The sequence below is a fragment of the Galleria mellonella genome, unplaced genomic scaffold (genome assembly GCF_026898425.1).
Source record: "Galleria mellonella isolate WM207_F2 unplaced genomic scaffold, CSIRO_AGI_GalMel_v1 utg38, whole genome shotgun sequence".
Lineage (NCBI taxonomy): Eukaryota > Metazoa > Arthropoda > Insecta > Lepidoptera > Pyralidae > Galleria > Galleria mellonella.
This window is the reverse complement of record NW_026442090.1, coordinates 10,279,948-10,307,330: the sequence shown is the minus strand read 5'-3', so window position 1 is coordinate 10,307,330 and position 27,383 is coordinate 10,279,948. Positions and strand designations below refer to the sequence as shown.

At 31.2% G+C, this 27,383-nt stretch overlaps 2 protein-coding genes across 3 annotated transcripts; both read right to left on the bottom strand.

Moving 5' to 3' along the window:
- Positions 1-12,555: 12,555 nt before the first annotated feature.
- Positions 12,556-24,183, bottom strand: LOC113522721 (ATP-binding cassette sub-family F member 1). Of its 2 annotated transcripts, XM_052897840.1 has the most exons (18): positions 23,812-24,182; positions 23,099-23,218; positions 22,170-22,271; positions 21,569-21,697; positions 21,121-21,225; positions 20,923-21,026; positions 20,621-20,707; positions 20,313-20,499; positions 19,395-19,682; positions 18,538-18,614; positions 18,219-18,367; positions 17,806-17,889; positions 17,305-17,542; positions 16,503-16,683; positions 16,088-16,266; positions 15,096-15,329; positions 14,104-14,262; positions 12,556-12,746 (listed from the first exon to the last, which is right to left on the bottom strand). In XM_052897840.1, the coding sequence occupies exons 1-18, from the start codon at positions 24,047-24,049 to the stop codon at positions 12,645-12,647; spliced, it is 2,763 nt and encodes a 920-aa protein (XP_052753800.1). In that variant the 5' UTR covers positions 24,050-24,182; the 3' UTR covers positions 12,556-12,644. The 2 variants fall into 2 exon arrangements, with proteins under 2 accessions (XP_052753800.1, XP_052753801.1); XM_052897841.1 differs by lacking the exon at positions 20,621-20,707 and having other exon boundaries at positions 23,812-24,183.
- Positions 24,184-26,106: 1,923 nt separating this feature from the next.
- On the bottom strand, positions 26,107-27,170 carry LOC113522943 (arginine esterase-like). The gene has a single exon (XM_026908798.3). The coding sequence runs from the start codon at positions 27,122-27,124 to the stop codon at positions 26,111-26,113; it is 1,014 nt and encodes a 337-aa protein (XP_026764599.2). The 5' UTR covers positions 27,125-27,170; the 3' UTR covers positions 26,107-26,110.
- Positions 27,171-27,383: the final 213 nt, after the last annotated feature.

Below are 27,383 nucleotides of genomic sequence, written 5' to 3'. Positions count from 1 at the left end.
ATAGAAATAACATAGGCTACTTTTTATCCCGATCATTAAACATGTTTTGGTCACCCGGACAAAGTCGCGAATAAAACCTAGAATGTATACAAGAAAAGACCGACTCGGCAAACTGCATATATTTATTATTTACATACGTCAATAATAAATATATTTTTAAGCAGTCAGTGACAGTCTTTTTTAATTTTAAATAAAGATAAATGCGATTGTTTGCAAGGATGGATGGATATTTGTTACTTTTTCACGCAAAAACTATTGAAAGGATTTAAATAAAATTTGGGTAAGTTATATCCTAGCTTAGCACTTAGGATATTTTATGTACTAATTCAGGCGGAATACAGCTAGTATTTAGATGTGTTTTACTTGGTAAAACACAAAATGTAATTTGGTAGTAATAAATCAAAAAATATCCATAAATGGCACACTATAGTTGCACATTGTTATCAAAAGCTTTCTCAACAACATTACAACTGAAGGGTATCGCAGGCGCTAAACTAAACCGTCGCACGCTCATTACACGAACATTTGCTACCACTATTAGCATATCAAGTGCCTTATCAGATGTAACGGCTGCCATGCACTCGGCCAGTGCGAAAGGAACTGAGACAATAACACGATTAGTGAAATAAATGCTGTAACTAGAGGCAGAATAAGGGATTTGACGTTCATCGATGCTTATCGCCTTCGCAATAATGGGGTGGAGGGCCATATCGTAAATCTCTTAAAATACTCAAATTATTGAATACAATGTGTGGAGTTCGATACAAAAATGTTGCTTGTTTTTAACTGAATAAATAAAGTCCTAGAAATTTTAATAGGTAATACAGTATTTTAACCACAGCGAAAAAGATTTCTTCAGACTGGTATTATGACTTTCGGTACAACCAATATACATATAAATATATAAACTCTATAATTATTTATATGTTGGTGTCAATCATTCTAAAACTACTGAAAAATAAAAATTTTACCATTTTGGCTCTATTTCCATCATATCACATATACCTATAAGCAAAATAACAATCACTCATTCACGGCAAGAATAGAATTAACACTAATTTAGAATTAGGTAAGTACTCGTAATATCAAATTTCATTTCATAATATTACATATTTGTACATATTTACAATTTACGTACCTACTTTTTTAAGTAGGTATACCCCCGAAAACATCCGAATTACATTTACATGCGAATGATAAACTTTTATTAGATAGTTACATAACAACAATAGGCGGAGAGCGCGCCCCGAGCTCGGAGGTTTAGTGCGTCCGATTTCCATACAAAAACTTCTATTTCCCGGACTAAATGGCACGTGAGAGGACATAAAACTGCGGGAAAACTATACGCGGCCTCGCTACGAGTTAGCTATTTTTTACTATTTGCTCTTTACACTAACAAAAGCTAGCGACTATTAAAATCGAACAATGATTTTACAATTTATGGTTTTGTTTTGTTTGATTCGAAAGTAATAAGTAATTAAATTATTAAGTAGTTTTATTATTTAGTAGCTTTTAATAATAATTAATACCTAGTAGCTTTTGTGTTATATATAGCACCTTTTTCAACCAAGTTCAAAAAGGAAAAGATTCTCAATCTAACTCTAGGTGCTTATTGTATGCATGGTACATGACATTTTTGCCAATTCCGGGACAATTTTATATTTTTTATTTAATTACTAACGACCCACTACGGTTTCACATGAGTTCAGATAGATAGAGAGGAAAATTAGCATATATTATTAGTGTTAATTGGCGAATTTTTGGTACTTTGATTAATATTATTGTAATTTTCGTAGGGAAATAATATATAGCTTAATTGTATCAACTTACTTGTATGTATGTAATGTAGCTCTTTATCGGTGAAAGAACTTAAAATTCTTTTAAAGTTTTTAGTTTATCCATTACAAACAAAACATCAAATATATAATAATATTAGTATAGATAATAGGATTCATTTTCATATAGATTTCATAATAATTTTTTGTTTATTATTTTTTAAAACATTTTTTTGTTAAAAAAAATATTTTCCAAGTCGACAAATACTACTCCAAATGTTATGATGGATTATTACCGTATTTGGTAACTATCATACATTTTTTGTCATTTGACTATATAGTTTCCATATTATTTATTACGGTGAATTTGGTAGGAAATTTCGAGGTTTTTTCTTACCTCGTGTAGCTAAAAAATTATAAGAACCGATATCTCATAAAGTGAAAATCGGTTTAGGACAAAAAGTGCAGAATCTTGTTGAGAGGGTTGAAGCGATTATCTATCAAACATACCTCCAATTCCAACATCCTTTTTGGCTTCAAAATTCGGATTTCCTATTAAATCTATATATATATATATATATATATATATATATATATATATATATTATTAGACAATGTCGTAAAAGTCACAAAGAGATGTCGTCGGAGCCATGTATCCAGCACACGTCAAACTCAACTCGAGCTCACCGACTTACGCCATCTCCCGAGGAAGTGATTTGTCAGGCCGCCCCCTCTCGATTGAATAATTCAAATAATCGAGGTATTTATATGTAAATAGCGGTCCACATCTCCATACGAAAGGGCCGATCGGTACATAAATTTGGCAAGACGACGAGAAAACTGCGACGCACCAACGATCTGATTTATTCGCCAAGTTTTGGAAAAAGTGGCTCGTGTGAGGAAATGTTTGTCTAATCGCGTTTATTGCCCGACCCGGAATTTTTCGCCCCAAAGCACATAGGGGTAAGACTGTTTCCCTGCAGCCACGCTAAGATCAAAACAACCTTTTTTTTTAATTTCATTTTATATTATTTTTCTATCAAGTTTTGTAAGTATGTACTCAGTGGAGTCAATTATGAAGGCCTCTTTAACTTATCATTTTAATTTTATATTTTCGCGAAATTACTGTTTTATGAACCATTATAGAATAGCTTTATAATCATTTTCACTTAAATTTCTTTAAAATTTAGTTCAAATTGGTCCGTAGAATAAAGATTTTAATAAATCCCAATATTTATTTATAGCTTTCCATCAGGTGGACCTTCAGCTTGTTTGCCATTCTAAGTTGCATAAACAAAATATATTAACATATATATGTATCTAACATTACACAATATTTTTAATTTAGATATATTAAGTTATATTTGCATTATATAAGTTGCACCTAATTGTTAAATCTATAATTTGAATTAAAATTATCTAAACTTAATCTATATAAACGTACATATATACGTTGACATTATGAATAGAAATATTATAAAAATAAAAATGTGAGCATAACTATAGCTAATTTATATATGATAAAAACATATATTTTTTAAATGATTAAACAAATTACAAACCTAATAATTTAATAGACACTTAAATACGTGGGAATAACTGTCGTATTCTAAATGTTTCGAAACGTTTCGAGGCAATGAATATCATATGTTTGTGGCACTCTATTAGTCATTGGGAGCTGGCAGCCTCATCAATCATGCGAGGAGCGGGTTAGGTAAAGTGTTAATAATCGCCGCTACCACAATATTGTTCATTATTTAGGACGCAATTCCCGTCTGGAATTGATACTAATGACGTAGGCTACTATATAAGCTTTGAGCGTCCAATAATTCTTTTATCTCTTATTAATGTGTAGATTATATTTTTAAATAATGTAAGTTTCCATTTATTCCAATTTACTTAAATTTATATAATTTTTAGAATTATATATTTATATTTTATACAGTATTCAATTTACAATAGAGACACTTTGTACAAGTCATTTGCTTAGGTGCCTCTGTCGCATTCATATTTCTGCCGTGAATCAGTTGTGTTTGCTGTGTTTCGGTTTGAAGGGTAGGATATGATAGTGAATTTACAGGGTACAGAGGAATAACACCTGAGTCCTCAGAAATGGCAACGCATAGGGGGTATCATGGGCGAAACAGTATATTCTGTTATGTCCGTGGTACTGTTTATGTGTATAGGCGATAGTTACTACTTTCTATCAAGTGGATTGTCAGCTTGTTTACCCTCTGCAAAGCTACTGTGATGACATGTATATAGTATCAATACAAGACTACTAGCACATTACAGGTACTACTTTATACAGTTTTTAGTTTAGCCGTTTCCTACTCCTTCCTTAAGTTGACCTCACCCGCTCTCTGTAATTTAAATGTGACCATTAATAAAGTAACCTATTGCCACCATCATACATGGTTCTCATCATACACATTTGCTAACTATTTTGCTGTTAACATTGCTAGTTATATTACTAAGGCACAAAGAGGTAGGTTGATATACAAACAAAAACATTTTTACATTAAAGTATACCTAATATTAATAAAGATAGTAAGAATGTAATAATTTAGCTCTTAGCAACAATACACTTTTTTATCGCAATAATAGCAATAATACACCTAAGATGCGTATCTTGTAACACACCCATTGAAAATCCGAATCAGATTATAAGTACTTAAATTATCCATTAAAAACAGGTGGAATAAATCGACGTTTTGTGGGAAACTCTAGAATATTAGGTTATTTAGAATAGAGAAATAAGTAAGCGAGCAACAAAACGCACTTTATCAGGTGGCAGTCGCTTTATCCCGCTAATGACCAACCCCTCCAGAGTAATAAAAGTCGATATCAACCCTAAGCCTTGGTCAACGACCAAATAGTTTTGATACTAAACAATAGATTATTCTATGTTTATGTATATTTATTTAAATCATCATCATATCAGCTTTTGACTGTTCACTGCTGAAAATAAGCCTACCCTAGGGGAGGTTTGTCAGTAGTTGCCACGCTTGGCAGGCAGATTGGCAACCGCAGTTAGTTTTTGGAGAGGTTTTAAGAGGGGTGCTACTGCCCATCCTTCGCCCTCCCTTAGTCGTCTCTTTCGACACTCGCGTGAAAGGAAGGGGTGGCTTATTCTAGGCCGGGACCACACTGGTATTATATTTCTTTATATGTACATATATATTTATTTATAATTATATTTATCTTTTGTATATGTATTCAATTATTGATTATATAACTATTAATTATTTATTGTGTATGTACATTTGTGTTAAGAATTATAACTTGATACATTTCGCATGGCAACGATTTAAAAAAAGTTTTGTCGGTAATAGTTGGAGTTTTCGAGAAAAACATTGTCGTTCTTATCGTTATAATTATATTTTATTGTTCATCATATTATTTATGCACCATATATGTTACGCTTTACATACAAACTTTTACTTTTTCCTTTCGGTTTCTCTTCTTCTCCTTCCGCCTGTGTACCTTGTCGTTTTTTTCATGACTTGACATATATATTGAATGTGAATATACAATAAAACAATGTAATAATGGAAAGAAAATACAATTAAAATTAAAAATTACTAGTTTATAACCCGCGTTTTAATTTACATCGCGCATGTGTATGATATGTGTATATGTTTAGATCACACTCCCGCAATATGTATTCATAACTTCCTAATAACCATTAATATCCTGCATTTATAAACTCAAAAAATATATTTTTAACTTTGATTCTCAAATCATAACTGCAAATCCGACATCCACTTTTAAAAGTGCAGGTAAAAAAAATTTAAACAGGGTAAATATTTGTGCCTCTAGTCAAAAATAATATAAGTCATGTTGTAATCTTTTTCTTTTTTAGGCTATTTTAAATAAGTAAGTTTTTCTCTTTTTAAAGTATAGTAAATATGAAGATACCTTTATAAATAATGAAGATCCAGAATGTGTAAAAAACTACAATTATCTAAATATTTTCGTTCCAAAAGAATTCAAAGTAGAACGATAATATTTATTAAAAAATACCTGGTACCAAAAGTAACAAGTGACTTAGCCCCGAACGTTAAATATTTTCTTTTTTATTTTCTTTCTTTATATCAGTTCAATTTGATTTATGTCCTTTTACACTATTAAGTCTGGATCATTTCATTACGCCAGTAAACCTTATTAATTAAACATTAAAGATATAACAACTTTTTGGACCAAATAGTTTCTCTTTAATATTACATGAAAATAGTCGAAAATTTGACTGCGACTATTTACACACAACAACTGCAATATGTTAAGCTCTAAGAACACTAAATCTTTGGTTGAACTATTTAATTGGGAACTATTCAATTATTTCAAAAACTATAGGCTATGTACAAAATCAAATAATTTAATATCAAATAAGATGCAAAATTTAATGATGACATAAAAATATAACTAGAATTAAAAGAAAATTAATAGTTTATTGACTGTCTTAAAATGTAGCGATTTTGAATTATAACATTTCTTACTGGAGGCACAGATATAGAATATTCATAGAATACAAAATGTAAGTAAGGTGGGCTAAAGAATCCTACTTTCCAATGTTTTTTTCTTTTTTATCTATTGCTTCATTTACTTTCAAAACTCTCGTCTCATATATTTATTTTAATTTTAAAAACAATTGCAGCTGATTTATGTATGAAAATAGTAAATCCCATAGTATCAACTCCTGCCCTTCGGCGTACAATGTTCAGCGAACCGCGGCTGAGAATTAGCGGCGGCGGGAAAGAAAAATGATTGTGACAGTCCGGCGAACACCACTAATGGAGTCTGCGTCTGCGAAATGTTCCCACTTAGACCAGAGAGTCGCTACTTTACCAACTGTATACATTCACGTTGCGACTAATATTGGCAACGGCGCACACACTGAATAGTTTATGTTAGGTATTTGTCACACGTTAGTTATGTTATATTTTATCTCAACCATTTTTCGATAACTATGTTTTATAGATGTCCTATCTTTTCTCGATTAACGGCTACTAACACACCATCTTTTTCTCTTATACCGTCTATGATTTGAAGGGCTTAGAAAGTCTGAATGAGGTCATGATAGAACCCCACATAATTCAAACCTGCAACACTCGTCACGTGTATGTAGCCTAACCATTGTAACATAAGAAAACAAAAGCATTTTTTATTGATTGCATTGGAAAATTTAAAATCGAATTCAAAAACTCATCTCAATATGACCTGGCTCCTCAGATGAAGAATGGTAACTGTTAACTTTCACAAAATTCACTGTTATACGTCTCTCATTGTTGTAATTTCAATTAATTACTTCTAACATTAAGAAATTTTACAAATTATGTAACCCATTTAATCCTAATTCTTAATTTAAAGATATCTAATAAATTATAATTTCACGTGACGGAATTTCAAGTAAACCTGGGATAAGTACCCGTTATAGACAATGACTATCACCAAACTAAGCTACAGTTTTAAAGCGATCATTCAATAGATAGTATTATAATAGGGTAACTAATAACTATCTGATGTATATATCTATTTGAATTCAAATTGTCACTGTAATGCATGGGGACAATTCGAAACAAGTTGCAAAACTCGTGGCAATAGCAGGGCTCCACCCCTACAATATAACACTCCCCTCACAAATTAAGTGTAAAACAAACCTAATGAAATTTAAATATCTCTCCGGCGACGCAATAACTGCACAAATAAAATCATGTCGCGGGGGAGAGTAATCGCTTCCATTGTGTACACATTGTACGAAATTATTCTAGTAGGGAACTCGGGGGGCATAATACTTTGTCACAATAACGGATGCTGTTCTCTCGTATTGACTTGCCTAGAAAGCGGCATCGAATGAGTGTGACAGGGTTGCAGGAGTTAGAAGTAATGTAAGGAGGGGCGGGATTGCTCTCTAGACAGTAATAGGCTCTTGGGGTGATAGGCAAACCTCTCATTGTTAGCTCGTTAAAGGATAATTCGCTATAACGCGTTTAGGTCGCCGAATATGCGTAAAGGAAATCTGCTTGTGGTGTATTAAGTAATTGGAAATTTTACTAATAATATTAGATAAATTAGGTATTTACTTTAATATGTAATAACGATTTATTGTGAAACAAACATAAACCTTATTATTTTTAAGTTTATATTTATTTAATATGATATTGTAAGTAGGTAAGATTATACCTATATAGATAATATTATTATACGTATCTCTATATAAATACCTACCAACGTATAAATAGCACTGTATTACACCTAATATAAATATATACCATAGTTATGTAGAATTTATACTCATTATTGTAACTATTATTTGAAGTTGCAATAGCCTGGTCACATAGCTCGAAGAACCGACAACCGATAGGAAAAAAAAGTTCTTGAGTGGTGACCCCGTACGATCAATCACAGAGTAGGATGTCCCCCCACTAGATGAAGTGACGACCTCAAATGCATTGATGTTGATGAAGTTGATGAAGTGGATGCTGATGGTTCAGGGCCGTTCCTTATGTCAATGTATGGAAAAGGCCTATGTTCAGCAATGGACACATAACAGCTGATATGATAATGATAGGTACCTATAATAAACTGTAGGATACATTGTACATTATGTATTATTTAATCTCGTTTTTATATGTGTAGGCACACATATACGTTCGTTTGTATATGTTTGCCTGTTATACTCTTCTATAACACATAGGTACACGAGATGTCCCTGACACAGGCGTTCGTAGCGATAAATGTTTATGAAAGGATATACTATTGTTGTCTTTTAAAATCGAAAATTCGAAGTCCACACTAGGTATACAAATGAAACTGTAATCACTGCTAGTCTATCATTATAGTTGGTAAGTAAGTAATAAAAAAGTAATTTATAAACCACAATGTTTCTGTGCAAGTAAAAAATCCACGTAACTACGCTAACTTGTTTACTCAACAACGAAAATATAATTATTCTAGCAGATTGAGTCGAATATCCAAACGAATCTCTTAAAACACATTCCCGCCCCTCAAAGGGAAGGATACTAATTTTCTTTTAAGTTTAAAAGAAGCTTCCTTTCAAGAAGTGGAAAAAAGTTACAATCGAAAAGGAAATTTGCGTTTTAAATCCTCTAATGAAGCTGAGAAGTTTGTAATGGAGGGGCGAAAGGCTGCACGCAAATTGAGGAAAAAGCTTGGGAGCTACCAAATCGCGAGGTAAGTAGCAATCTACTTACTGAGAAGTTACCACAGATAGAAGAATGGACATGAAAAAAGCTATTTAGTAAAAGGAATTTCACCTGTTGTGATATTAAATAAATATATACGTGGTTATAGGTCACATAGAAAAAAACTACCTTTTTATTTAAATCTTAGATTATAAACCAAGTACGTTATACTACGTCTATGATTTGAACACACTAAATTGTCTACCATATACTATATCAACCGTTAACTATCCACCGTAGAACATAGACCAACCGCTTGAGGAGTTTTGCCAGTAGTTGCCACGCTTCATAGGCAGGTTGATAACGCCAGTTAGGCTTTGGTGGTTTCAAGAAAAGAAGGGGTGGCGCATTTTATGCCCCATACGACCCATACTAAATTGTCCGATAATTTATAATTATTAGTCCTTGCAAGCTGAGGTTGAAATAAACGCATAATAACGTAGTTAGAAAAATATTAGAATCCCTAGTACAAAATATTATTGGAATATGTTACATTTATAATAATTGCAACAATATTCAACATTCGCACTGCAATTACAATTTTGCTTTTTTATAACCGAGTTTTTTTATAAAGAGGAGTTCCGAAGCCTCCAAAATTGAAATGAAACTTGATCATTATCAATTTTTCTGAAATATGATAAGATAGATAGATAATTTATTTACATTACTTACAGCACACAAATTACAATATAAACATACACATAATACACAGTAAAAGAAATAAAAAATTGAAAATAAAAAAGCAACAAAACAAAAAGCAAAATATATAAACCAACAACTTCCTTTCTTTCCCTTCCTTCATGCGTGTGCCATAGTAACACAAAATGGTCACAACTCAGTTTATTGCTTTGCCCTCAAAAGAGCAAAACACTGATATTCTGTTGTGGCCAAGAGTCAGTCGCGAATCTCCAATGATTTCAATGCATCATATATCATCATCATATCAGGGGGTGTTTTGCCAGTAGTTGTCATGCTTGGCAGGCGGGTTGGGAACCACAATAAGAATTTGATGATGTTTTAAGAGAGACACTGGTGCTCATCTCTCGACCATTAAATTTCCTTATTGAATTTATACTTTCAATAATTGGATATAATGACAGTGCATTATTAACAAGGACATTTTCTAAATTGTAAAAAGACATTGAAAAATTTCATTTATAAATAAATTCATCTTCATTAAACCATTTTGTACTTATATATACTTTGTCCCACGTTGGGTGCCAATGAAATATTTAAAGTGATTCTAAAGAACAATATTTCAAACAATAACAAGTGAAATAGGTAACTTATTGAAAGAGTATTCTACCAATTATAACCCCCTTTGCCTTTTAAAATATCATCTCGACCATTATAATTAGCTATTTTAAATTAGTATGGGAGTACATAGTTGTTTTGGCATTATAATTTTGGTTACAGAATCGGTTATGTATAGAACATATATGAACCCACGTTGGACGTTCATTGTAATATGTAAAAGTTCTAAAAAATTATGGAAAAAATTTTATGTATAAAATACAGTACAGAAAAAAAAACGTAAGATGCGTTGGACTCCAGCTATATATTAAAAATTGTAAAAAGCTAAATAAATTATTGTAATAAAGAAATACATACAGTCGTCCATGTTGGATACCAAGTAGGATATACCTGTGTCGAATTTTATTACAGTTATTTATTATATACATCGATTTATCAACGTCTATATCATAATTTTTATGTGATTTTGATAAATCCCGTTATTTTTCGATAACGACAGCGGCTAATATTGTTTACCTGATAGTAAAGGGCTCTCACGCCTGCAATCCTAACAGAAATATCACATTAGGGGGAAAGGGATTGTTAGTAATGGAGACTGAGAATCCCATTGCTAGCAATATACCCAATCAGGTCGACCTCCTCGCGGTTCTCCCTGGAAATTATCATGGGTAATTCCTGATGAATTCATCATGATGGGCTAACTGGCCTGTTTTCATTCTCATCTTTCACCCTTCACTGGTGCTCCGCCAGCGTATTCCGTTAGCGCAGGCGGGGTTAGCGCAGGCACAATAATCAGTAATTTCACTGCCATATTTTTGTATTTTTTTTTTCGATGGGCAACTGAAAATGATATGTTGAAGATTACAATGTATCGATAAAATGTTAAAAATGTTCCTACCCAAATAGATAATTATAGTGTTACTTATTTACAACTTCAGATTTAAAGTTGCGTTTTTTATTACGTGTTTGGAATTCGAAGTTGAACATAATTGTATTATAACAAGCATGTGTTATCTTATCCCTTAAAAGCCTGGTTTTTTAAATCAAATTAAAAGATATATAGGTGTACCCTTTACTGTGTTTACTAATGGGGAAAAATAGTATAAAATTAAAACGATATTTCTCTATATTTATTTTGAAAAAAACATTTGGTAACATGTAAACAGCCAAATATTGAAATAAAATCGATTGTAGGCGCCCAATGCGATTTACAACCCGGATTTAAAATATGAAACTTCAGGTATTTAAGGGTTATAATCTAGAATCCTTCAAACATAGTGCGGACAGCCATTGAGAGTAAAATATTGTCTTTTTGGTACATTGATGTAATAATTCAAATATCGCATTGATGGAATATATTTGTGTTCGCTCAGGAAGACATGATCACATTACGTGATATTATAAAAATTATTGATATTTCTTACAGACACATTTATAGATAATAACTATCAATAATAGATATCTACTTAGTATACTTAAATATAAAAAGGAAGGGTTTATAATGAAAATCAAGTAATGATCTTGTAACAAAATTTATTATACAATATAAATACTTTTACATATTTTACAATAATATTTAATGAGAATGTTATAACAATAATTCGATTGCAAAGTAAAGACATCAATGACGTTGCTTGTTTTAAGTATATGTATAAGTATACTATAATTCTAAATACTGAATATATTAAAATTTATTTGTGGAATAAAAAAATTAAATAGTACAAATAAAACAAAATATTCAATTGTTTCCTATTGTTAAAATACTATAGCGTTGATAGAGAGTAGTTACTTTGACGGAATATGTTTAGTAAACATTCGAGATACTATACATTATGTAAGGAGAACTTGTGAAAAGTAAATTATTATATTTATTGCCCACTAGAAACAATTGTTAACTAAAATCCACTTTGTAAAATATAATTGGCTGTATTCTGCGGTTGTTGCACATAAATTACCATAAAAATTTTACTATGTTAATCTAAGATAATTATGGTCCTTTGGTATACCAAATCCTATCAAATACACTCAACTATTTAAGCATTAATAAAATTTATTTATAAATTTCATTTATCGTATTAGTAGAATTTTTAAAAGAAAAAAAATATTTTTTTAAAAGAAGAATAATTCTGATTTGTATAAGGCCAGTCCCTCTTAAAGATAGTAGAAAATAGTCCATTTTTTCCGACCAATAAAGTTATTTAAATAAAAAAACACGGGGGCATACCATTAAAAAACTATTCACAATCAATTCACAATGCGCGAAGATATCGCATAACATACACACAAAAATACAATCGAATAGAGATCTTTTATTTTAAGGGTCGATTAAAAAGAAAATTCCCCCATACATATTATACAAATTCGAATATTTTCTAATGTGTTCCCCTTACACTCTGTATATATACGAAGTTTACTGCTGTACAGCCGCATTAGCAATGATAGACGGTGAGTTGATCGTTTCACCCAGACTCTCCAATAGTTCTTTGCGGTAGTCGTCGAAATCGCCGTCGACCTAGAAACCGAAAAATATAAAAATATACAAAATCAAATTCAAGTTGGGAAGATAATAAATAATCTTTGTAGACTTCATGAAAGTAACTCAGAGAGAGTTAAAAAGGAAAACACATTGCAGCGACCTTAGAAATTAAAAAACCCACTTTAGATGAATCGTAATAGGATATGCTTTGGATAACTCGCCGAATTAAGTAGGCTTCTCATACTGAGTGTGTTCGTGCTATCAATGGGCTAGTATATTTACTCTTACTTCACCAGATTATACAAAATAAATCCTATTATGATACGTGTAAAATGGCGTTTTAACCTTTTGGTTTTTTTTTAACCAAATAGTATCTGGATATTATAATACAACGACAAATCTCAATTGGTCTCAATTGATGAATATATATATTTTTTTTAATATATCTATACTAACATTATAAAAAGAAAAGTTTTGTTTGATAGTAACGTATAAACATAGATACTTCTTAACCGATTTTAAAAAATCTTTTACTTATGAAATCACATAAACTATATTATTTTCGTAAATTCTAATTACCCATGCAAAGCTAAGCCGGATCACAGACATACAAACACTGAGGCTAATATAAAAATACTTATGAATATATACAATAATTTATATTGTGAGAATCTACATGGAAAGTGAGGCAGTATGTTTAACCGATACGCTTCCAAATATATGAAAAAAAAAAAGAGAAACTGTACAAAAGTTGTTTGCATGTTATTTCAAACAGAAACACAGCCATGTAGCAATGCTTGCGTGACTATTTCGGTTTAAAAAATGAAATATGGCACTGACATGACTGTACTGAAGGTTATTATGAGTGTCACAGTGTATTCTGTGACGTCCATCATACCATTTATGTCTATAGGCGACAGTTTCTTTTTTTCATAGAGTAAATTATCAACTTGTTTGTCACTTCCACGTACATAAAAAAAGCAAAGTTTATGTAGTTAAGGTAAATTTGACTCCTCTTTCCGCACTAAGTCTTACTTAACTTCTGCATTACCAGAGGGAGACTTTGTACAAAAGTCGATTGCTTGGGTACCTCTGTCCCATTCGTGTTTCAACCGTGAAGCAGTTGTGTTTGCATGGCTATGTTTCGGTTTGAAGGATATGGCGTGAATTTACTGAGTACAGAGAAATAACACCTGAGTCCTCAGGAATGGCAACGCATGGGGAGTATCATGGGCAAAACAGTATACTCTGTTATTTCCATGGTACTGCTCATGTCTATAGGTAACGGTTACCACTTTCCATCAGGTGGGCCGTCAGCTTGTTTGCCATTCTAAGTTGTATAAAAAAAAAAGATTTGGTAATAACTAGTTTCAAACGTGTGATAGTATCATACCTCATTAATTGTCTGGTCCTCTATGACGTAGAGCGCGCAGTCAGTCTCCCTGATGAGACGCTCGTCGTGAGACACTATCACTACGCCACCTTTGTATTGGTTGATGGCCTCCGCTAACGCATCTATACTCTCTATATCCAAATTGTTTGTCGGTTCATCCTACAACATTATATTATATATCAACAATGTATCAAACTGCTTACATTTTATTTTAAAAAATCTTACGACATTACGATACTCGTTATTCTTTCATTCTTTATTCTTTATTGTACACAAAATACAATGTTAACCACAATTCATTTGAAACATAATGTACAAAGGCGAGCTTATCTCTAATAAGAGATTTCTTCTAGCAAAAACCTTTTCATGTAAATTGTAAGTTATTTTAAAAATAAAAATAGGCAGTCATACAATCTGCATACATTGTATAAACACATAAGATATGTTAATGCTAATCTCCAAAACTCTTCAAACAAGTTTTATTATTATATATAATTATATAAAACAGTTTTTACGGATCAACCCCTGTTTTTTAATCGCGATTTTTATATTCGAGGGTTGCAAGATGGCGATCATGCGATAAATTTTCATGTATAATTCTCACCTGATGGTTATTATACTCTATATATATCTATAAATATGTGACTACCGCCGCCCATGATCACTAAAAACACCAAAGACATAGCCGCTTTGCTGCCAGCCTTTTAAAAAGGAATATGCCCTTTTCTGTTATAATCTATATAAAATATACAATATTTAATAATAATTATTATTAAATATTGTAACCTATTGTATAACAATGATTGTAATTTATTATATATATATATATATAAGAAATTTTGTAAATATGTATAGTATAATTCATTAAGAGATAAATAATTTTTATCCTGTTAAGAAAAAATTTTGCCAATATGTGGCGGTATTAAAACAGAACAACGTTTGCCGAGTTAAGAAAAAAGCATCTTTCTAGAAATAAATAAATAAGTATTTACCAATATAACAACATCAGGCGCCATCAGAGTTAACTCCGCTAAGGCGACCCGAGCCTTCTGCCCTCCGCTGAGGTCTTTCATCTTGATGGTGTGCGCGTGACTGGCCAGCCCGAACGTGCCCAAGGCCTTACGCGCCTTCTCGTATTGAAGTCCGAACAGCCGCTGGAGATATTCCGCGGGCGACTCTTCAGCTGTCAAGTGCTCACCCGAATGCTGATCGAAGCGACCAATCCTCTGAAGTCAAAATCATTTATATGAAAATCCAAAGTTTAAAAAAATGCTATGGAAGTGCAGTAAGTAATAACAAATAAACATAAATGTCAGTCAACAAAGCAACTTATAAGTAGTGAAGTTACTCCACTGTGTTAAAAATATTAGTTTTCTTTTTTTTTTTAATATTATGTTGTACAATATTGTCGTGTTCATACAAGAGTGAATGTTGCTACTCAAAACTATATTTTCATCTAATAATCTAATGGCCGTATGGTCTCGTTATAGAATAGACCATCCCTTCCTTTCCCGTGGGTGTCGTAAGAGACGACTAAGAGAGGGCGAAGGATGGGCAGCAGCGTCCCTCTTAAAACGTCTCCAAAACCTAATTGCGGTTGCCAATCCGCCTGCCAAGCGTCGCAACTACTGGCAAAACCCCCCAAGGGAGAAGCTTATGTTCAGCAGTGACCAGTTAAAGGTTGATATAACGATGATGATGAATCTAATATTTAAATACAATAAAGAAGCGAGTATGTATGTACTATTTACCTACAAAGGTAAATTTTCATCACGTTAAGACCCGATTGTGTATTTAGAATATGTGTAAACAACGCGAAAGTTTAAAACGAACTAATCTAATATTTTAAATATTTAAACATCATCTCTTTCTTTCAAATTTTTAATATTAAAAAGTATCAAAACACTACTTGATATTGGTTTATTGCAGGTGTCATGTTTTATAAACAAGTCAATAGTATAGCATTACAAAACTACAAACTTACCAATCTATGATTCCTAATTAATTCACCACGAATTGGACTCAGTTCACCAACGAGCAGTTTTAGGAAGGTAGATTTACCGACACCATTAGGTCCGACGATGGCCACGCGGGAATTAAGATCTATACCGAAGTCTACATCCTTGAACAGCGGCTTCTGACCGGGGAAGTTGAAATCCACATCTGTCAAAGTTAATATGCTATTTAAATCAATAAATCGATCAACATAAAAAATGTACATATACTTTTTTAGATGAAGGAAGTACCCTTAATACATAACTAACTCCAAATAAAAGAAAGAGGACTTATCCTCTCTTAGTTCCTATTTAATCGATTTACAGATGAGTTGCTCGCTGCTATTTCTAGACATATAAAAAAAATAATTGTAATATGTGTAATATAAAAAAAATAGAACATACTGTGTAAGCCAAGTATAGGCGGCTGCAAAGGCGGAGGGTCCGGGAAGCTGAACTTGACGATATACTCCTTGGGCCGTTGCAGCAACGTCACCGGCGCAGAGTTCTCTTCGGCCTCTTCGCGCTGAGATTTGCTGCGATTCTTTTCTTGTTTGCGAGTCAGGGCGTCCTTTTGTTTTTTCTCCTATTATATAAAACACAGTCGATTGTGAATATGATTGTATTTGTTTTTTTTTATTTGGGTAAACTAACAACGACAAAATAAAGAATAATACATAATATTAATCAAAGAAAACGTTGAGTAAATTTGCTATCAACACCGTTTACCACAGTTTCAATATAATAAATAAAAAAAAATATTTATATGTAAGTACCCATGATTTGATGTCCATAACGGTCAAATAATGCTATAGCCAGTGCTCTGTAGGTCTCTTTGGCCTACAAAACACAAATAACTAATAAAAAAATTATTGAAGACAGAAGTTAAAAGTAAATATACAGTATAGTCTGTGTATTATTTGGTATTTATTATTCACTAAATGTATCTCGCAGCTTTAAGCGTGAATCAGTACATAAAGTATCCTATATGCTAAGTTAGGATATATCCTACCACAAATACCAAATTTCATTAAAAACTGTTCAATATTTTTGTGTAAAAAGTAATAAGTACACATATGTCCATCCTTACAAACTTTCGCATTTTTTAATATTAATGTCTAAAGTAAGCATTATCACTTTTACATTACAAATTATATTTATTATCTTTTATGATATTCCCAATAAGATATAGGTATACAAAACTTACTGCTTGTTTCTTTGACTGTCCATGAGCCTTCAAATCCTTTAATCTCTTTTCTTGTTTCTCATACTCCTTTATCATTTCTTTCCTCTTTTGTGCATACATTTTCTTAAACATTGAATAATTACCCTTGTAATAGAACAACTTCTGTTGGTCCAAATGTATAATTTCATTACAAACATTATCTAAAAATGACTGGTCGTGAGATACCACTAAGAGTGTTTTTTTCCAACCTTGCAGATAACTGAAAAAATATATCAATATTAAATTCAATCATTTATGTACATTATAGATATATCATCCTCTTCCAAGACTCTTCGATTATTTTGGTTCACTGACGCTGTTTACAATGATCAGAGAATTTATTTATTATTGGTCTTGACATTATACCCAAATCATTGGGATCTATCGTGATAGTGATTTTAGAATAGAAGTCCCATTATTTAAACGATAACATGATGATGTTATATAAATTATTTCCATAATACACATATAAATCATACTCACTTGTCTAACCAAATTACGGCGTTAAGATCTAAATGGTTTGTCGGTTCATCGAGCAACAACAATGTTGGTTCTACATACAGGGCTCTGTAAGAATAGAATAAATACATTATATTATATTGCATATAATCCATAAAACCTTTATCTATAAAAGCAACTTCGAAAAGGACGCGCATTTACAAAAATTTTTAATATTTCAGTATAATGAAAAAATTTACATTGCAAAAATGATAACAGCATCTAAATTCAGGAACGCGAGTTTCTTTTGCCATAGACAGCAACCTTAACTTTTTAAAATTATTTAAAGACTAGATGATTAATTGTTTATTGCAATAAAAATTGTTGCCATTTCATGTTAATTTTGCCAGTCACATGTTAACGGATATATTCTTAAGTCTTAAGGCCTCTTGACTTACCTGGCAAGCGATACTCTCATACGCCAACCACCAGAGAAGTTTTTAGTGGCTCGATCCTGCATTTCCCGGCTAAAACCCAAACCTGCCAATATACGACGAGCGCGGGGCTCGGCGGAATCCGCACCTATTGCTTTTAATTCCGCATATACCTGAAATAAAATATTAATATGAATTATTGCCATCATTAGGTTGAAATAATTTATTGTGGTATAGTGAATATGAAAGATAGAAAAACATTTCTGTAGATGCATGGTTCTGGTGCTTTGCAAATATTTATGGTGTATCTATGGTAAATACAGTAAACATTACAATTACTCACCTCATTCAACCTATCTTGTTTGCTAAGATTTCCTTTTTCCGTTTCGATTTCTAACTGCTTGCACTCATTCAACAATTCTAAAAGAAAAAAAATGTTAAAAAATAAAATATTAATAAGATTTACAAAAATTTGTTTAATTATATACTTACATGTTATTCTCTTTTGTACTTTATAAAAATATTCATAAAATGATTAATTCAAATTAGTAATAATGAGTATATTATTTAGTTTTAAGAAGAACCATTCACATCTTTTATATTTCCAGACGAATATTATTAAATAGCATTTAACACATATACTTACTAATATTATATACTATATGAAAGTGAGTTGTCTCTTTTTTACCTTATAGCATCTGAATGGCTGAACCAATCACTATGAAATTTGGTAGACACATACTATATAAGATGGAGAAATATATAGAATTTTATCGCGATCAGTAAATATATCTCAGTTACTCCGTGGGTAAAAAAGTATATAATAAAAATAATATTTGACACAGTAAAAGAATTTCATATTCAAATTACAATAAAATAACCAGACAATATAATATTTATTAAGTGATTTTTTTTATTATTATTTCAGCCATTAACTGTTTACTGCTGGACATAAGCCTTCCTCATAAGAGGAGTTTTGCCAGTAGTTGCCACGCTTGGCAAGCAGGGTGGCAACCGCAATTAAGACTTTTACAGATGTTTTAAGAGGGACGCTGCTGCCCAACCCTCGCCCTCCCTTAGTCGTCTCTTATGACACCCATGAAAAATGAAGAAATAGTTCATTCTATGCCGGGATCGACACGGAAATGTATGTGAACTATGTGAATCCACAATAAAAACTAATTCGTTAACTAAACTCACCAGTTCGCTTGACGTCAGCCTCCAAGATCGTGTCGACAGCACTTTTATCACTGGCTGTGACCTCCTGCTCGCACAACAGTATATCTATATGTGGAGGGAGAGGGAAAGCGCGCTGCGCGAGATGCCGTAGCAACGTTGTCTTGCCATGACCGTTGGGTCCGACGAGACCGTACCGACGTCCATTGGCGATCAACAAGTTAGCATTCACAAACAAATCCTTCCCTTTAGCACTAATGGAGAAATTTTCCACTTTAATGTCCACCGCATTCTCTAGTGCTGCCATCTGACCTATAGTACGAGAAAATTATAATTAATAACAGTCATTACCTTTGATACACGACGAATCAAGACTAAAGGCAAATTTATAAATTTTCGTTCCGTTTTGCTACAATGAACACTTCCCGTCAAGTGAGGCCATAAGTTTGTTTCCCATTTTATGTTATATAAAAAAAATACATAATCAATTTTAAAAATCGTAATAGAAAAGTAAATTAGTGAGTCATTTAACATTTAAGTAAAAGAAAAGCAGAAATACTAATATTAATCCATATATAGAGTCCCTGTCTCTGCTTATTTATTTATTCTTTATTGACTACACTACAAAGAATGTTTGATACAAAAAGCGGACTTAATGCTAGATATATTCTTTTCCAGTCAATCTTAGGAAAAACAGAAATGTATTAATGCAATAAATAACATTGAAAATTGTTGTGAGTAAATAGTTATTTGGAATACTTCCGTTCACACAGAAAAAACCTTATAGTCATTTGACCATATACATAAAGTAATAAGGGTAAAAGGATTAAAGGATTTTTATGACCAAACATTACATAAATTGATTTTCTGAAAAATTCTAATGAACTACAAATCAATAATAGTTAAAGATATAGATTTGTAAAAAAAAAAAAAAACTTTTACCAGCAGATTTCTGAGCTTGGCTAACAGTGAAGTTTGCATCCAGATCACTATGCCCTTGACCACCCTTCTTAGTCAATAGTTCCACTTGTTTCTCATACTCCTGCTGCTTTTTTAGCTTCTTCTTCTCTTTGTGACTTAATTTCTTTTCCGCAGGTTCGGTAAGTTCTTTATTTGGCAATTCAGTAGGCTGTAAAATTTATTATCATTATTATATAATACAAAATTACAAATAAAAAACAATTTTGGTGAATCAATTCAGATTTCATCCTACAGCATCATGCATTGAGAATATTTATATTGAAGACTACCTTATCATCCAGTTCCATTGAAGCCTCATCATCCGAATGTCTACCCTCGGATACAACATCCTGGTCTTTAATTTTAATTTTCTTATCCTGTATTAAAAATAATACTATTGTAAAATTTACAATAATGGTTACTATTATTGTATTAGCATTTATTTAAAGAATTGTTCATTATCATTGAATATCATTGAATATTAAACTCAAATAAATAGGGATTGAAAAATGACAAACAAATTTAGAATCTTATATTCTAAATTAGCAACTAATAGTATGGAAGGGTCCAAATTTTTTGTATACAAAAGTACCTTGGATTTTTTAGGTTGTTCTTCAGATTCTGCAGTCTCTTTAATCTCAAATTTCTTGAGTTCTGCTTCAATGTCGTCTATATTGTTCTTTTTTTTATTCTTACCTGTAATTATGATAAGTTACATTATTATTATTATTTTAAATAGGTAAACAACCGTTCATTATAATAGAATAAAAATGAATTATCATTTTCATACCTTTATTTTTAACAGGAAGCTGAGGGAGGTCATCATCATCGTCGTATGGTATATTTAATTCCTTATCACTATCTTCATCAGGCCAATCATCTTTTTTACCCTTACCTGAAACATAATTAAAATAAATCTCAAAACATTATAGTTTGTAGATAAATTTTAAAACAGATTTAAAAATGGCATCATAATGCTGATCGTTCAAACAAAAACAAACGTGATTCGTAATTATTCATTAAATTCTATTGAACTTAATGAATAATTTAAACAAAAAAACAATTAAACTAACCATTTACAAGCTACTGATTCCCAATAGTTGTACAAATAAAAAATAGATTAAATACATGTTTCAACTTGTAACTGATTTAATTTAGTTAGAGAGTGTCTTTATGATAATTTCAATGTTACTTGATTACCTTTTCATTGATTTCTATCAAAAGAAATTATAACATACCTTTTTTGTTCTTTGACTTTGCTGCAGGTTTAGCTGTATTACTAGATACATTGCTAACTACTGATTTTGAATCATCATAATCTTCATCATCAGAAGATTCAACTGCTATACTTTTCTTTTTATTTTTAGCTGTGACCAGAAAATAAAATATAATTACATATATGCTTTACTTTGCATGACATAATTATTAATTATTTTATCTAGTAACTAAGAAAAATAAAATACTATATGTAATTTAGTTAATAAAAAAATTTAGGGTTTGATTCTTGATAGATTGATGGCATTGCCCTCAGCATACTAGATTGGAGATCAAAAGTCTAAAAAGCCAATTCAGATATTTTGTAATAGAAGTTTTATATAATTTATAGCCACAGTTTATCTAATTGATATTATGATTTTATATGAGTACAGATCACAATGATATACATAATAGAAGTAAATTTGACAACAATTTATCCTGATATTTTCATCAGTGAAATACTATTTTGTATGTCTAAAGGTGATTATAACTTAAGTTATGATTATTTACTATATTTGTATATTCTAATGTGAAATTTAAATATACTTCTTTGTACTTATGTTCTTAATAATTAAAACATACTTTTCTTTTTGGAAACAGGTTTTACAACTTCATCTTCTGACACTTCCTTCAGTTCTAAGTCACCGCTGCCGTCAGACCAGTCATCATCTTTTTTACCTTTACCTTAAATAAAAAAAAAACAAATAAATATATATACATCTTCCACATGTTGATACATGATTAATTATTAGATTGTAATAAATATATGTTACAACATTTCACTTATATAAAATGTATGTATATAAAAAAGTAAAAAAATATAATTTGGAAACTGTTCTTTCTATTTTGTTATTTCTTTGAAAATAAAGTCATGTGTATATATTTCACTTAATATATAAATGCTACTATTTCATAAAATAGCACTGAAACATTTTAACAATAATACAGATACACAGAGTGATCATTTAGTATAATGCATTCTACTTACAATAAAAGTAATAAATTGAAAAATACTATAATATACATAATATACATTACAATAGACTACCATCTATCAGATCCATATTATCTTATAGAGATAAAAGCATCATGTCTCTCGATTTGGAGCAAACAATACACTTTAGAATTTTTTTTTTAAATTAGTTGAGCTGTTTTGAATATACAAAGATTAACATTTGATCATAATATATGACTGTATATTATGATGACATTGACTAACAATATTGGCTATCTCAGATTTAAAAAAATTTAAACTAGAATATTAATGTTTGTTTCACTACATCTTATTAGATAACATACTTTTCATTATATAATGATACTAACCGTGACATAATATAAAATGAATAATATAACTTGACATATAGTAATATTATATTCCAATGATTTTTTTTAATGAAAAACATTTCAATGTGGGCAGTGTTTGAACTCACACATGCAAAGTCATAAGTAAATGTACTAAATATGTGTAAACATGTTCGAATGTTGTGTATGTACACAACATTCATACATACCCTTTTTCTTTTTACTGGCTTTAGTCGTAGATTTTGATGCAGTACTTGTGGTATTACTCACTACAGATTTACTATCATCTTCATCATCAGAATGTTCACCATCCTTTTTCTTATTTTTAACTGTAAATAACCAATATTATTATAATAATTATTTTAGTGGCATTTTTCTTTAACTACTAACTTTACAAAAGTGTATTTCACATTGATATCAAATGTATCAATAAAGTACTAAATACAAATACCTATATAGTGGCTATGCTTTTATAAAGCATAAATAACTATATACAAATCAAATAAATCAGTCCGAAAACTCAATCATGACTTTAATGTTTATAAAAACGACTATGTTGCTAATTTATTCAATAAGGTTGATTCTAAGACACTACAAATCTAAAGTTATCTCAAAAATTTTAGTTTGATATAATAATAGTGAAATGTTCATTCTAAAGATTAATATAGACTAAATATCGAATAACTTAAAGTCTAATAAGTTAAATTTAACGCATAATGCTACCTAAAACAGTTATTTTTGCGAAACTGTCAAATTAAAACATTACAATAGGGGTATGTACATTATTGGTGTAAATAATAAACAATAAAATTAGACGATCACACAATTTTTTAACTATTCGTAGAAAAACTTAATGCTTATGCAAATATTTCTTAACATTGCATTATTTTTGCTCATTTTAGACAAGGATCATTCACCTTACCTTTTTTTTGTGACTTCTTTACGGCTGATTTGATATTTTCTTCTTCTTCCGACAATTGATTTTTCACAGGAGCATCATCACCACTTTCACTCCAATCGCCTACGTTGCCTTTACTCTTTTTTTTACTTTTTCCTTTATTTTTTGAGGTTAAGTCGTGACTACCAGCTGTTGTTGACTTTTTTTCCTCAAACTCATCATCAAAATCTTGATTTTTCTTGTTTCCCTTTTTCTTAGACATTATGATATTAATATATTATGCGTATATGAATATATATAAAAGACACTGAAATATATTAAACAAACTTCAAATATAATTTTGATGAAAGTGTAAGTCGTGAAATTCTTACACAAAGACAGAAATTAAAACGTTTCCAGTGTCAAATGTCAGTTTGGCAGTGAAGTCAATTAACATTGACAACATAGCCATAGATTAAATAACTAATATAGTATAACCATAGATTGACGAATAAAGTATTTGTTTTAATATAACAAAAAGTTAGAGTAATTATATCAATTTAAACTTGATAAGTCGACACTATTCTGGCCTTTCAATTTAACTGAACAAACAACACACAGTGAGATTCGTCTTTCACAGACAGATACTTCCCACTTGTCTTTTTTCAAGGGTGAAAATGAAATGGTAACCCGTCTGCTCTATCATATAAGTTAAGGGGGCACCAGTGAAGGGTAATAGGTGAGGTTAAAAAAGAGATCATTTAACCCATCGTGACAAATTCATTTAGAATTAACCATGATAATTTCAGGAGGAGCCATGTGGAGGTCGACCAGAAAATAATCCTTTCTTCCTCCGGTTAGGCAGTAGGTATCTAACTGGGAAGTATGGGCAGGAAACGATTGTTAGTAATAGAAACTACCAGTGCCATTCTTAGCAATATACTCTGTCAAATCGACCTTCACGTGGTCTCCACAAGAAACCATCGTGTTGAATACCAGGGATATTAATCACGATGGGAAACCTATCTTTTCATTCTCACTGGTGCCCGGCCAGCGAATAGCGTTAGCACGGGCGGAGTTTTATTATCATCCATTAAAAAAAATCAGGGAAGTGTGGAGGAAAGGGATTGTTAGTAATGCAGACTACCAGTCCCATTGCTAATAATATACCCTATCTTTCATGGATCATAATGGAATAGTAATCCTCCCTGCGCTAACGGTATACGCTGACGGGGCGCCAATGATAGATGATAAGGGAGAATGAAAAGACAGGTCAGTGAGCCCATCATGATGAATACACTTGACTTCCGGGGTACTTACTCATCACAATAAACTAACTGACCTGCCCTTTTGGGGGAAAAAGACCTGCCCTTTTAGGGGAGAAAGAATTACTATTATAACAATTGGTTCTATCTTTCGCAAATAAATCTTAAATGGCGCTGTCTGCCGCAGAAAAGGGCATTTAATTATTTTACTAAACCACATATCATATTTTATGTCGAACGACCAAGAAATACGAAACCAAGTCTTATTTATAATAATATATTAATTTATATTAATACAATATCCGCTGCACGAATTTTTTTCGCAATATGGTCATCTACTTTATAGCGCACAATACGAGTATATATATATATATATATATATATATTTTTTTTTTTTTTTTTTTTTTTTATTTTGTAAAGAAGTTAACATAAGGTAACTAGCACAATGGTCGATTAGTAAAAACCCCCCAAAGAACCTTCAGATTAAAACAAACATTAAAAAAACGGTCAAGTCCGAGTTGAACTCACACGCCAATAGATATCTGTAACGGGTATTTATTTTTCTTTATACGAAAAATAACTATCTGGTACTCATTACTAACAACATACCAATATCTATTTAAGTGATCAAACTTTACCCAATTTAGCTAAACCTAATTATAATTACAAGCTGTAAACAATTTTTGGGTTATTAAGAAAAATTTTTAAGAAATATTATTTGTTAGGAGTTATTTTATTCAAAGTATTATTATATTAAGTAATTACATTTTAATTTATTGCGCTTTTTTATACGAAAAAGATTGAATATACGATTACATATATAAGCATGATAATCACGCGTGTTCAATACTTTTTTTGCATCCCAAAAAGGGCCTAACATGCCTTAAGAAATGTTTAGTAAAAAATTTCTAAAAAATATTATTTTGGATTCTTTAAGTATCTCCCATATACAGATATTCTCTAGTTCAAATTTTATTATATTAATAAAATATACTTATTTAAATGTAAATAGAAAATACTTCACAGGAATCAAAATTTATTAAATCACAAGAAATTTAACATAATAAGAGTCATGTAGTTCAGAATATTGTAGACACGAAAAACGTAACAAGAACAATTAACGGCATAATAATAATGTTATTACCAGCACTTGTCATTTTATGAACTTGTTTACGTAGAACGGGCTTCGAGGGATAAACTATAAGAGCGGTCTCGTCTTGCTCTTCGTTTTTCTTAATTTTTTCATCTATCCAGGCCTTAAAAGTGTAAGTTGGTAAAGCTTCCACCATAAATTTATTAACTGCATAAACAGAAGACATCTCTTTTGTACACGAATCTTGCCCCTTAGTAATAATACCTACCAGTTCATTGTCGTAAATCACTGGCCCGCCAGTATCTTTAAAACAAGTTATTACCTTTGTTTCAACACAGTCAAAATATCCCTTCAATATATCTTGATTGTCATACAAAGATCGATGCTCTAAGCCAACGTATTGCAATTCTTTCAATTGGCCATCATCAGAATTCAATCCAAATCCCAAAGCATTTATATCAAGTATGTTACGGACGCTAGTGTAGTTGCTCAATTTAATTTTAGAAGCAACAGTACTATTAAATTTTTCTGTATAAATCAACCCGACATTTTTTAAAGAGTCTGATCCAGTATATGAAGGAAATTTATCAGATTTTATCACGCGGATCATAGTCGAAGCGTCATCTTTTTTAGCCTTCGTTGTATTTAATAACACATAACTAATAGATTGTTGTGTACATTGTGCAGTTGTAAGAATCAGGCCGTTAGATACCACGGATCCGGAACATAGATATTCGTTCTGATGAGACATAATAGCAGCCATGAAAGGAAATTGCTTAGAACTTGCCTTTATAATTTCATGCATTAAGCTATTTTGCCGTCTTGCGCACGTAATGTTGTTGGATTCATTTTCTGCGGAGATGTCCATGCTATAGGGTTCTTCAGTGTCGCCATTATCCTCTCGATTATCATCTATGCTTTTTTTAACGTTTTCTGCAAAGCAAATTGCAAACCCGAAGGTAACAATAACTATAAAGAACACAATTCCGTTCTTCATCATGAAAAAGCTAATACATTGAAAAATAAAATCTGAGATCTTAGTTCTTTTTTCGCTTCTTTCATATTTATATGCAGATCTTTTTTTGTTCTTAGCTATTATTACGAACTGCCAGTAATAACAACTCGTTTTATAGAGTTTCCACATCTACGTAGTATGTACTTTAGTATGTATGTATTAATTTTTAATAATGGCATCAACAAACAAATAAATAAAATTAGGTAATAAAAGTAGTACTTTCAAGAAGCTGCCGACATTACCT

Excerpts from the sequence above, each read along its gene's own strand:
- LOC113522943 (XM_026908798.3), bottom strand. The coding sequence starts at position 27,124 with ATGATGAAGAACGGAATTGTGTTCTTTATAGTTATTGTTACCTTCGGG.
- LOC113522721 (XM_052897840.1), bottom strand. The coding sequence starts at position 24,049 with ATGTCTAAGAAAAAGGGAAACAAGAAAAATCAAGATTTTGATGATGAG. Across the intron at positions 23,219-23,811 it reads AAAGAAGTCACAAAAAAAAG|TTAAAAATAAGAAAAAGGAT; the intron begins GTAAGGTGAATG and ends GGTTATTTACAG. Across the intron at positions 17,543-17,805 it reads GCCGTAATTTGGTTAGACAA|TTATCTGCAAGGTTGGAAAA; the intron begins GTGAGTATGATT and ends ATATTTTTTCAG.